The 12,806-nt window shown below is 59.2% G+C and overlaps 2 protein-coding genes across 2 annotated transcripts in view; both read left to right on the top strand.

Moving 5' to 3' along the window:
* Window positions 1-11,171: 11,171 nt before the first annotated feature.
* Window positions 11,172-12,534, top strand: LOC148595644 (transcription factor COE3-like). Its single transcript, XM_088520037.1, has 3 exons — window positions 11,172-11,891; window positions 11,988-12,144; window positions 12,436-12,534. Exons 1-3 carry the CDS (start codon window positions 11,758-11,760, stop codon window positions 12,457-12,459), a joined length of 315 nt encoding a protein of 104 aa, XP_088376163.1. The 5' UTR covers window positions 11,172-11,757; the 3' UTR covers window positions 12,460-12,534.
* The window catches only part of LOC104573699 (transcription factor COE3), a 108,636-nt gene continuing 108,297 nt past the window's right edge, over window positions 12,468-12,806 (top strand). The window contains exon 1 of the mRNA XM_088520038.1: window positions 12,468-12,501. The gene's annotated coding sequence lies outside the window, so the exon portion shown is untranslated. The remainder of the gene's footprint in view (window positions 12,502-12,806) is intronic.

A 12,806-nucleotide genomic window follows, 5' to 3' on the forward strand; every position in this document is an offset into this window, starting at 1 on the left:
TTTATGTAAATGCAACTTTAATATTTTAACTTCATTAATTATCTAAATGGACAACATCTTGGGAGCAAATCACCGGCTGACACAGTTCTGCCGCCGCCTTGCCGGCGGGATTCCCTTTGAAGTGGCTGGCAGCTCCGAGCGGACACGGGTGCCCGCCGCTCTCGGAGCAGCGACTCAAAATCCCAACTTTTCCCTGCTATCCTGGGTGCCTTCCACCGCAGCTGGAATTTACCCAGCGTATAAACGCATAGGCCAGAGGAGTCCAGGAATAACCCACATTTAGCTTTGTCAGTGCAAAACCAAGAAGCAGGTGAGCGGAGGGGCCGCAAAGCGCCGCTCTCGAGGGCTCTGCCCCGCTCCCTTCGGAGTCGCTCCATCGGGACAAGCGGCACCGGGAGCTCCCCGCGCTCCCATCTGCACTGGGCAAGGGAGGGATGCGCAGCAGCCGTTTGCACGCGGGGGTTTATTAATAATCTGCACCACATCCTCAGATTATTTTAGTAATTACTTCACATAAAAAGGCTACTGAGTATGATTACAAATATGTCTTTGTTTTCATTGCCTGCTTCGGCGGGGAAGAGCAGATGTGTGAAGTTCTCACTTTGTTTAAGCACATAAATAATGTTCAGCGAGGGTTCCCAGCGCCTGGCGCCGACCCCGGGAGTACACGACTTAATAAGGCAGCGCTCTAATGAACTCACCCGCAAACTGCTCGAAGTTCGGAAATTAAACCTTATTTGCATACAAAGAACACACACCAAAACAAGGCGGAGGGCCAAATCCTGCTCTTTTTTGAGCAGAAATCCACGTGGACGACCTGGGAATGAGCGCGGCTTTCCCGGCCGCTTGCAAGGTCCCGCTCAGGAAAGCACCTGCACGCTGCAGCCGCGCCAAGGACGGGGACAGAAATGGAGTGGAGAAATGAACGCTTTTTGTGCAAAAAATAAGCGCTTGAATGAAAGTTCACTCACAGGCATCGCTCAAGGACCAAGCAGGTGGTGCAGAAACATCACCTGGTTTGTAATAAGGGCAATTTCTAGTTCCCATGTGTCGCCAATGGGCCCCAAACTTTCCTTCGGAGAATAAAACAGAGTACAAACAAAGTAAAATAGGATCACAAAAAAATATATCAAGCACAACTTATGCTTAAACCAAATGCTTTTTGTTTTCTTTTAAGAAGAGTTGCATGGACTTCAGCTTGGGACAAACTCCGGGCTACGGCTTCTTCCAGAGCACCCAGTACACCAGAAAAAACAAAAAAGCAGCTGTGCCTGCTAACCTGGAGAGTCATTTCCAAGGGTTTTGCCCTTTTCCTCAGTTTTTGCTGGATTCCTGCTCCTTCCCTCCCGCTGGTTTCTCAGCTCCCTGTGCAGTCCTGCCTGGGACGGCCTAGGCGCCTTCCGGAGTTTTCCCCACAGTAATTCCCACGGTTTTCGGGCCCTGGCAGGTGGAAACTTCAGAAAGGAGAACGGGAGTGGGAGGTTGCGAGGGAAATGAGCGCAGACCCGTCCCGGCCCCAAGCAGGGCCGAGCGGGGAGGGTTTCCCCGCCGCGCGCATCGCCCCGCGCGCGCCGCGTGCGGCTGCGGCCAGAGAATTAGACACGAGATCTCCGCGAGGAAGCAATTGCGAAGTGTGGAAGTTTCTAGTCAGGCAAATAAATTGGATTTAAGTATATTACAGTCATAATCTTTTTCTGCCTCTCTCCAGACAGCCTTTGTACATGGAGAAATGAGAATGTATTCGCAGACAAATCTTGACCTGAGGGAGACGGCTGCGGGAATCTGGGTTTCCAATAACATAAGACAATAAAGCTCAGGCTCCTAACCTGCCGCAATATGGTAAAAGTATAAAGAGCTTAGCAACTAATAAAAGAAAAGGGTCTTCCAACTCATATTTGAAGATCTAGACCCCCAAAAGGACACTTCATAAAGATCATAACGGGTTAGCCGGCACCTAACAGATACCGTGTACCTTGTTGACCAATTGTCTGACAGGTGTCTTCTGCCGGCCCCGTATTAATAAGCGGAGTGCTGATTTCCTCGGGGCACCTGGGCCCCGTAATTGTGCATCTCCTCGTGTGACACCGCGGCCGCCTGCGGATCTGCCCAACGCGGCCCCTGTAGCACCCGCTTTCCCCGGGGCGCGCGCGGTCTGGGGGTCCCGGCGCGTCTCCCGTGGGCGCCGGCGGGTCCCGCTCCTCGCGCCGCGCGGGGATACAGAAGGATTCAATTATCGCCGCATCTCCGTTGCTCACGACGCCGCAAAGCTGCTCCGCCTGCGCTGCCGTTGAGTTGCGCCCGGCGGGTGACACCGGGTGACGCGGCCGGCGGGTGACGCGGCCGGCGGGTGACGCGCAGTGTGTGGAGACACCCGGCCGTGCACGGGCTGCAGTTTCCGTGGGCTCTGCCGCAGAGGTGACAACAGTGCAGCCACCACGGCAGAAGGAGCCCCAGATTCTCCACAGAGCGACCCCAATTGATGCTGGAGGTCCCTGCCCGCTTTTAGGAGAACAGTACCAGAGATGCTTTAACTGTCCAGGCCCAGAGCCCCGTGGCATCCCAAGGACCTGGCCTTTCTGGGAAGCAGTTTTCCTCTATGTGTTTTTTTAAAGCTGCATGCGGAATTGCAAGATGAAGGCAAAGGCAGCTGAAGCTACCGAGCACCCGGTTTGGGCCTGGGGAGCATCGACCTGCAGAGCGCTGGCGGGGAGGAAGCGGCGCTTGTACGTGGGCCCCGGGTCACTGCAGCAGCCTCACGAGCTCGGCCCCCTCTCCTGCTTCACCTGAGGTTGCTTAAGTTGATGTAATTCATAAATGCCCCCAGTGCAGCGGCTCCAAACACGCAACCCAGGGCTTTTCCATCCGGCTCCTGGGAATGTCCCTGCTGCAACACCCCGTCCAGGACACCTGCCCTCCCTGTTCCAGGTGGATATACAGGAATATGGGAGCTGTATCCCACTGCACCCCTAGGTGCTGCGTCCCAGGCTCGCACCGCAGCAGGAGGCAGCACCGGCTCCTGAAAAATGCCGTTTTCCACCCCAGTCATCAATCCACGTATATTTTCCTGATGTTATTGAACCCAGGCTTGTCCAGCTGCAGGAGCTCCCTCCATGGCTCCGGAGCACAGTCTGGAGCAGGGAGTGCTCCCACCGTGCAGGGATTTTCCAGCCAAACGGGTGTTTCAGCACCCGGCTCTTTCATGAAGATCCTCCAGGGCTGCAGAAGAAATAGAAATAAATCAAATAAGGGAAAACTCCTTTGCAATGTCTAAGTGTGGGTTCCCAGTGGATGCAGAGACATCCCCATTTCCAGGTGTGCTCCAAAGCGGAGGAGGGAGGCCGGCTCCAAACGCGGTGACGGCGGCTCCGAGCAGGATGCGGCCTGACATCCATGCGTTGCTTTGCGGAACCGAGTGTGCATGAGGAGGTGAGCGCCTGCACCGCGCCGTGCCCGCTCCGCAGGGCTGGCGTCCTGGAAAGGGCAGCTCCGTGCTGGGCCGTGTTGCTGCCGCCGCTGAAATCAGTGCCAAAAGCTCCGGAAAGAGGGAAGAAGAGGCCAACGTTCCGAGGGCTCCTGCAGCTGCAGCGGTCGCTTTGCAAATACCGACAGGCACAAGAAGTGAAACGTTGCACTTTAGTTATTAGGTTTCTGGACAAAGTGCACACCCGGGCTTCGGGAAAGCGCTTCTCTGCCAGGGGAAGCTCCCGTGGGAGAGCGCCCAGCACAGCAGGGTCACTGCGTGCATGGGCCAAGCACGGCCTGGGCCGGGGCGCACACAGCGCTGCGGAAGCCGCAGTGCAGGAGCGCGCTCCGGCAGGCTGCAAGGCCCTGTTCGGGGTTTTGCAGCATTGCACGGGGTTTGAAGGATTTTGCAGGGCTTTGAAGAGTTGTGCACGGTCTCAAAGAGTTCTGCAAGGTTTTGATGGGTTTTACAGTGTTTTGTAGGGTTTGAACGGGTTTTGCAGTTTATTTTGGAACATTTTTCAAGGATCTGCAGAATTCTAAGGTTTTTGCAGAGTTTTGCAGGGTTTCAGAGGGTTCTGCGGGGTTTCAAAGGGCTTCAGCTCTTTTCTGCGGGGTCCTGCAGTGCCGTAGCCTGTAGCACGCGGCCCCGCATCGCGGCGCCGGCCCCCGCGGGGGTCCCCGTGGCTGCAGGTCCCTGTGCTCAGCAGCAGCCCCGCGAGCTCCGGGGCCGTCGCCGCTGCGAGCGGGAGGCAGCGGAGGCTCCTGCCGGGAAGCAGCCGGTAGATGGCAGGGCTGCAAAGCGGGACGGAGCCGCGCGAGGGGTCTCGCCTCGCACGCTGCCCTGCTGCAGCGCGCCGCGCACGGAGACCCGCTCAGGCCCGCGCGTCCCGGATCGGGATACGGCATCTCCCAGAGCACCGGGAATATCCCGACTGTGGGTGCAGCTCCACAAGGCACCACTGCAGCCCACGACTCACATCGCTGTCACCAGCGCATCCGCTGGAGCCATCGGAAGCAGGGGCACGTGTCCCCATCCACATCCCGTCTCCCAGCATCCTGCACTATGGCTTGTACCAATCCTGAATGATTTCTCAGTCACACAGCCACGATGCCCTGCAGCCCAACACGCCGCTCCCGGGGCACAGAGGGGACCGCGGGTTTAGGGCAGCAGCGTGATTAGAGCAAGACTTAGTGCGTTACAGGGGTTACAGGAACCACAAGTGCCTGCACCTGGGCCAGAAGAGCCCTCCCCACTGCACCTTCCCGGTGGCCAGAGCAGCCGGGAAAACGTGAACGTTGGGCCAGAGCAGATAAAGGGCAGCCCCGTGCTGCTGGGTGTCCAGGTGAGCAGCTTCCCTGCGCAGAGCCCGGTCTGCGCTCCGCATGCACCAGCATCCCAAGTGACACCAGTATCTTTATCCCCTATTTTCTTCCTGGCGCACATTATCCATGCAGGACACCAGTGGAGGGCACGTCACTCAGCTAAGGCACCGTTTTAGAGGAAAAAAACAAGCATTTTATTGACCACAGCCCTGCAAAGAGTGCGGTGAGCACCCGCTACCGAGGAGCAGGGCTCCATCCCGCTTCCCCTGCGCGCAGCCATCCAAGGGCGCCCTGATCAGCCCATTTGTCCCCAAAAAGAATGGCATTTTCTGCATGACACCGTCAATGGCACCTTCCAGCAGAGCCGGCTCTACTTACCCTCCTCTTGTTGCTGCTACGAGTTGTTCTCAATAAGGCCGCGATTTCGCAGTCCCTGAAAGCAGAGCGTCGTCGTGCAAGTTTGTTTGTGCTGGGGAAGGGCCCCACTCCCCGACTCGCCCAGGCCCCGTGGGCAGAAAAGCTGCGACCTGAGAGTTTTAAGCACGAGGGGCAGAGCGGGGCTGTGTGGGTTGACGCCTCGTGGGACGGGCAGTTCGCTCCGGAACGCAGCAAGACGCGACACCGGTGTCGTGACGCCAAGGGGAGAGTGCAAGCAGGGGCCGCTCCTGGTCCTGCTCCTCAAACTGTGGTAGAGTCGGCAGCACTTTCTGAAACTTGGGCATTTTTTGCACAAGTATCACGGGGTTTGGGGTATCAGCAGTATCAACACAACTGTTTCCCTTGAGCAAAGCCCCGAGCTCCTAGGAACCTGTGTGCTCAGTGTGTTGGGCGTCAGGCCCCTCGCTGCACGCGGGGCCCCCGCGACACGTCCAGTGACACCTCCTGGTCACCAGGTCCCAGCCCGACCCCGCGGCCCTGGAGCAGCCACAGAACCCCCAGGGGCCGGACGCGCCACGGCAGGGCCCAAACTGCCCCCCACGCTACGGGCCAAGGTCCAGGGGGCTCTGACAGCCCGGGTGTCACCCGAAGCCACCCGCGAGCCGCGGAGCCCGCCCGGCCGCGCGTTACAGCGGGGGCTCCGCGGGCCCCGGCCCGCCCCGGCGCGGCCGTTCCGCCCCCGCGGCGCGGGGGGGGCGCTTGCGCACTGCTGCGCTCCGCGCACCGCCGCGCCCCACGGAGCCTCCGCGAGGCTGCGCGGGGCGCGGGGGGCCTTAAAGCGCGCGGAGCCCTCGCGAGCGCTCCTCGCGCCGCGCGCTGCCCTCCGCGCCGCGCGGGCCGTTCCGCGCCTTTCCGTGCCAGGTAACCGCGGGGCGGCCTCTGCGCGGGGCGCGGGAGGGCGGGCGGGGCCCCGCGCAGGGCGGCGCAGCGCCCGCTTACCTGGCACGAGTGCGCGCGTGTGCGCGGGGGCGCGCGGGGTGGGGGCGCGCAGCGGCGGCGCCAGCAGGGCTCCCCCCGCGCAGTCACCGCGGAGGGCCGCGCAGCTCCGCGAGCGCGCAGGCGGCGGTTAAAACTCCTCCTGTCGGGTTAAGAGCCCCAAATTGATCGGCGCTCCAGGAGCGCCGCTGATTTATGGAGGGTGCTCGTGTCCCGGGGACGGGGGTTTTATGCGCGCCAGGTGAACCGGAGTTCAGCCCGCTCCGCGCCAGATTGATGTTTTAATAAAAATAAATAAAGGGGGAAAAGTCGGCCCGACCCTGGGGAACGCGGCTCTCCGGGCGCGGAGCTGGACTAACACATCGGCCGCGCTACCTCCGCGTTTCGCAGCATTTAATCCACCCGCCCCGTCCCGAAGCGCGGCGCTGCGGCGGCCCTCACTCGCCAGCAGCGAAAGTTTCCGCGGATCGCGCGGAAGTCGCGCTGCGGAGCCGGGGCGCGGAGCCGGCCTGTAGGTGGCACCCGGGGCCCGCGCAAGAGGCGCCCGCGCCGCGGCCGCTCCGCGCTTGCCGGCCGCACTCGCACGGAAGGGACGCGCGCGGGCAGCGCGGCTCGCTGCGCGCTCGCGCAGATTCCCGCGGCCGCCGGAGCCTCTGCCTTTGCCGTGGGAATCGCGGCGGGGCGAGTGGCTCGTTCGCAGCCGGGATGCTCCGTCCCTGTCCCCTCGGCCCGCGCCCTCCCGCGGGCCCCGCTGCGCTGGGGCGGCCCGGCCGCGCAGCGGCCCCCGCTTCCTCTCGGGAGCCCCGGGAAATGCAGATCTCCTGCCTGGAAACTTCAACGAGCAGCAGCGCCGCGGGCCCCATGGGCAGCGCGCGGTTAGCGCCCTTCCCCGCGGCCTCGGGCCGCGCCACCCGGCCCGGGCTGCTCTGGGGCTCCCCTGAGGCCGGGAAAGCGCCGGGCGGGCGCGGAGGGGCCCGGAGCGGCCCAAACTTCTCTTTGCGCGGAGGGGTGCGCGCTCTGCGCAGAGTCCGCGTTATCCCCGCGCAATGAACGCTGGACACTGGAGGCTGCTAAACCGTGGGCGGCGGGGCCGGCGGGCGCGGACACGAGGGGGTTAACGCGGCTGCTGCAGCCGCGCTCTTGTTCGGCTCCGTAATCTGCATTTCCGCGCTGCGGCGCAATAAAAAGTGCGAAGTTTGGAGACACCTTTCTTGATTATACCTTTGGCGATACTTTAGGTTTTACATTTAATTTGCATTTTGTTCTTGGTGAATATTGAAGTCTTGAGTGGAGGATTGAATTTTATTAGGACATCTGGACTGACAATATCAAACCCGACACCGGCGTCCCAAAGCATGCTAAAATTTCAGAGTTAATTAGAACGAAGTGTGTTTAATTAAAGCCAATTATAATATCTGGAATTATCTGATCGATCCTTGTTTGTTCGCTCGCGGCCGGTTGATGTTGTCCTCTCGTGCACACCCCGCGCCAACCGCGCGCCCCTCCGCGGGGCCTCGCGGCCTCCCCGGGCCGCCCCGGCCTCTGGTTCCGCGGTGGTTCCGCCCGCGCGGAGAAGCCGCGCCTTGCGCTGGGCCCGCGGCGCTGCCCGCGGAAAACTTTACGGCTTTATTATTATTATTATTTTAATAATCATAATGGTTAATTTGGCAGTGCGCGCCGGAGCTTGGTGCAACGTGGGGGTGCCAGGGGTTCGCGTCCCTTCTGGCCCCCTCGAGGGAGGCAGAAATTTCCCCTGCGCAGCTCAGGAATTGGAGTTCAAGGGAAATAGGCCCAAGTCGCGTGAATAAATAAACGCGCGGAGCGGCCGCGCGGCTCGAGGGCGGCGATTCCCACGCGCGGGGCTCGCGCCGGGCACAGGCCCCTCGAGGAGGCGGGAGCCCCGCGGCCCTGCGCTCCGCGGAGCGCTGGGAGCCCAGCGGGGAGGCGGCTGCTCTGCGCGCCCGCGGAACTGTGTCCCCTCCACGGCTCCCTGCTCGGCCGCGCAGTTCCCACCGACTTTGCGCCGGGAAGCGGTCGCCCGCGGTCCAGCGCGGGGAGCCGTGGGACCTGGGCGTCAGAAAGCCCCGAAAGCCCCAATTTACCCGCGCTGCGGTGCGCGGTGCGCGGGGCACAGCGCGGCTTTGTTTCGCCTAAATTTGGTATAAATAACGCGGCCGGTGCGCCGACCGCGGAGCGGTCTTAAAACAGTAAAATAGAAATAGGAACGCAGGCAAGTTTGTGCGGGGCCTGGCCGAAGTTGCGGGGGCCGCAGCGGCGTCCGCAGGGGCGCAGCTCAGAGAAGCGGGCCCGCCCGCGCGGGTAGCGCCGCGCGGATCCCCGCGGTGATTTACTGCCAAGTAAATACGCGCTCCAACTTCGGTGATTTAAAACATCGAAATGCTGCGTTTTCTTGCAGGAAAAAATGTGAAATGATTAAGATAATAGTCCCGGGAGGCTGGTCCCGGGAAAAAAAAATAATAAAGTTTAGGGGAATCCTATAGCAGCCGCGGAAATGAGGCTATCAATTTTAATCTGCGCAGGGCACGCGCGGGCTATGATTATGCGCTATTAGGGTGCGCGGCGGCTGCGCGGGTAGGGGCGGCGGGGCCGGCGGCGGATGCCCGCGGGCGCGGGAGGCCGCGCAGCGCTGCGCGGGGGCCAGCTGGGCTGCGGCCATCTGAGCGGCTCCGGCGTGACATCTGGGAGCCCAGTGGTGTGTGGCGCGCGCAGCGCTTGATGTCGCTATTTAAATGCAAATTTGCGCGGGGGCGGGAGGGGAGGGGGGGGGGGTCAGCGGGGCTCGTAAATCCGCACAAAAAGGAGAGGAGGCGCGGGGGCTCCGCGGCCGCGCAGCGTCCCGCGCAAGGTGCCGCGGCGCCCGGGCCTTTGCTGCGCGCCCCGAGCGCGGCAAGTTGGGGGAAAAGCAGCGTTGCCGCTAAAAAAAATAATAAAATAAAATAAATAACTGAAATGGGGGTCGGAGGGGCGGCTCGCTGCGCGGGCGCGCACCCCTCTGCGCGCTGCGGCCGTGGGGAAGCGGCCTGGCCGCCCTGCGCGCTGCGCACCCAGCGGGGCAAGTCAGGGCGCGCTAGAGCGCGGGTCCTGCTCGTTTTGGGTGCGGGACCAGATGATGGGGAAAATGAGCTGAAATGGATTCAGCCTCCGAGCCTGTTGTGAGCAGCAGCTGATTCCCCGTTCGGGCCAGATGGCTTCTGAGCACAGATTTGCATTCATTTTCGCTTAATATCGTCCAAAATAGTGGGGCAGCTGCATTTGTTGTCAAAAAGGTTTAAAAGTCCCTTTCTTTCTGGGGCAGGATCGTTACCTTATGCGATGGGCTTAGGGAACTTTTTTTTTCCCTCTTTAGTCAACAGTATCAGATTTAAAAGGATTTGTTTTAAAACCTTCTAATTTGGTAATCAGATTTAAATCGCCTTGGCGCGTGTAATCTGAATTAAAGATACTGTAAATGATTTTCGGCATTACGCTTTCGTTAGCGCGGGCAAGCGGCAACTTCGGCGCTGTCCGGGGCGCTTTCGGAAGGGGGTTGCGGTGCTGGCAGCGCTCGCCGCTTTCGCCCTGTTTTTGAGACGCAGTTTATTCATTTTTCGCCGTTTGCGAGGGGCGCAGCCCCGCCGGGCCGCGCAGTTTTGTGGCACCCGGCGCAGAAAGTGGCAGCTCGGAGCGTGTCCTGCAGCCGCTCCCCGGCTCGGGACCTTCCCTTTAATTTATCGGGAAGAGTTTCCATACACTTTGATTTAAGGTTATTAACATTCTATAGACAGTGGCATCTTTAATATGTGGCGATCGCTTCTAAAGACTAATCTCATTACCCTCAAATAGTCATAAAATATGATTTTATTATACTTACGTATTTAATTAGACGGCCAGCAATGTAATGGATTTTGAGATCGGGTAGAGCAACAGCTTTGATAATTCACTTATCTTTGGCAATAGTCATTAACCCCCAACACCAGCAAAATAGATTGCTTTCTAACACATCTTTTTTTTTTTTTTTCCCTCCTTTCTCACCCCTTGGAGGAGGCTCGGGGGGTCTCCTGGTAGCAGCGCTCGGACTTCGATTTTCAGCGATTAATTAAAATATTATGGCAAATCGCGAAAAAAAAAAGAAAGAAAAAATAAAGGGAAAGGGAAAGAAGAGAAGAAGGAAGTCCCAACCTGCGCGAGGCGGAACAAGCTCCGGGCTCGCTGCAGTTGTGCTCTGGGCTACACACACACAGAAACACATACGTATATACATGTGTGGGGAGGTTATATATATATATATATATATATATATATATATATATATATATATATACACAGATATATATATGCAGAAAAATTTGATCTATATATATAATCAGAGCATAGACTGAGATATGCGCAGATTTTATGTAGTTATGGACCCTGTATATATATATTTATGTATGGAGATGTATGTTTATATCTGTTTTGTGTGTGTGTCTATATAAAGAAAGTGTGCGGTATGTGTGTGTGTGTGTATATATATATATATAAAGAAAGTGTGTGTGGGAGTGCGCGAGGACTTTCTCTCGCCCCGCGCGTGCCCACGCGGTGTACACCATGCGCACATGTACACAGGTAACGGGTGTCTACCTGTACGCGCACCTAGAGCCCACGGCTCGGGGCGCGCACCCCGCGCGTGCTTTGTGGCCGCGCGCGCGGGCCGGCCCCGCTGCGCGCTGCCCCGCGCGCGCCCCCCTCCCCTCCCGCGCAGCGCCGCGCGGCGGCGGGTGCGGGCGGCGCGCGCGGCGGCGGGGCCGCTCCCCATATATGGCGCGGGCGCCGCCCCCGCTTGCGCGTCAGCGCTGCGAGCGCGGCTCCCGCGGCGGCGCCGGCTCCCGGGAAGCGGCGGCGGCTCCTCGGGGAGGGAGGGCCGGGCTCCGCTCCGCGCCGCGCCGCGCGCCGCCGTCCACTCCGCGCCCCGCGCTGCCGGGCACTCCTCCGCGCCCGCGCCCGCCCGCGCCGCCTGCCTGCGCTTTTTTTTTTTTTTTTTTTTTTTTCTCCCCGCTCTCTCTCCGCGTTTATTTGTCTTTGGGAAGCAGGAGCGAGCCGTGCCAGAAGTGGTCGATTCAGCAGTGTCCTGAAGCTTTTTTTTTTTTGGGTTATTATTATTATTATTATTTTTATTTATTTATTTTGGTGTTGTTTTGAGAGGGGGGGAAGAGAAGCTGTTTCGCTGGGATGGCACCACGTTGAGCGCGTCTGCGGGCGACAGCGACAAAAATATTTATTTTCTCCGAAAAAAAAAAGAGCGAGGGAGCGAGCGCCCACCTTGCCTTATCGCCGGCCGTAGTCACACTTTTTATTTTTTTTTCTTTTTCTTTTATTTTTTTTTTAACCACCAAACTGGAACGCCACCCAAGTAGCCGCGCAGAAGTGCTCAGTAAATTGTTTATGTCGTGCCAATACAGGACAGAGTGAAGAAGCGGCGAGACCTGCGCGGGGCTTCTCTCCCGCTGCGCCGCGGACTAAAGTCAGCGCTTGCCTTGCAGCCGCCGCGGAGGGCCGGGAGAGCCGCCGCCTCCAGCCCCTTTCGCTTAGGAGCTGCTTGAGCCCAAATTTGTTTTAATGTTTGGGATTCAGGAAAATATACCCAGAGGCGGGACGACCATGAAAGAGGAGCCGCTGGGCAGTGGCATGAACCCGGTCCGCTCGTGGATGCACACCGCGGGGGTGGTGGATGCCAACACGGCCGCCCAGAGGTACGTGCGCCGCCCGCGCAGCGCTCCGCGCCTCCGCGCGCGCCGGGCCCGCCCGCGGCCGCGCTCACGCTCCCCTTGTCTCCTTCTCTCCCGCAGCGGCGTGGGGCTGGCTCGGGCGCATTTCGAGAAACAGCCGCCTTCCAATCTCAGAAAATCCAATTTTTTCCACTTCGTCTTAGCTCTGTACGACAGGCAGGGGCAGCCCGTGGAGATCGAGCGCACGGCTTTTGTGGACTTTGTGGAGAAAGAGAAAGTAAGTGCGCGCCGCGCCCGCGCACACGTGCGCGGGGCTCGCGGCGAGGGCGCTTCCGTGGAGCGTGGGCCCTGCCGGGGCCGCAGCCGCGCGCGGAGCCCCCGTGCGCGCCCGCGGACTCCCGTGCGCGCCCGCGGAGCGGCTCGGCGCGCGCATCGCGCCGCGGGGCGGCTCGCGGCCGGTTCCGCCGAGCGCTGTTGGAGCCGCTCCGGGCACGGGGGGAACAGACCGCGGGCTCGGCAGCAGGAAGGGGCTTTTCATGCTGAACGTAATTATTTATCGTTATTGCAGGAGCCAAACAATGAGAAAAACTAACAATGGGATTCATTACAAACTTCAGTTTATTGTACAGCAACGGTAAGTTGGTGCTGCATCATTTCTGAGCGTGTGTGTGCCACGAAAAAAAAAAGTGCTACTTTCTTTTCCGAGGCCTTTATTTTTTATTATTTTTAGGGGCATAAAGATTTTGAGATTAAAATTACATGCATGTAAACACGGCTCTTTTCTTGGCATATAAGGAAAACAAAACATAAACGATCAATAAGTCAATGGTACTTCACATGATTAACCGGTTGGTCTTGAAGTGGAAAGTAAAAAAGGGGATCGATACCTGCTCCAACAGAACATCACTTTTAAGTGACTTTTTTTTTTTCGGTTTCGCA

This window comes from Tinamus guttatus, unplaced genomic scaffold (genome assembly GCF_059628265.1).
Source record: "Tinamus guttatus ecotype Peru unplaced genomic scaffold, ASM5962826v1 Tinamus_guttatus_pri_ptg000079l, whole genome shotgun sequence".
In the NCBI taxonomy this organism is placed as follows: Eukaryota; Metazoa; Chordata; class Aves; order Tinamiformes; family Tinamidae; genus Tinamus; species Tinamus guttatus.

Coding starts and splice junctions, on each gene's coding strand:
- LOC148595644 (XM_088520037.1), top strand. CDS start 11,758: ATGTTTGGGATTCAGGAAAATATACCCAGAGGCGGGACGACCATGAAA. Junction 11,892..11,987: donor GCCAACACGGCCGCCCAGAG/GTACGTGCGCCG, acceptor TCTCTCCCGCAG/CGGCGTGGGGCTGGCTCGGG. Junction 12,145..12,435: donor ACTTTGTGGAGAAAGAGAAA/GTAAGTGCGCGC, acceptor TCGTTATTGCAG/GAGCCAAACAATGAGAAAAA.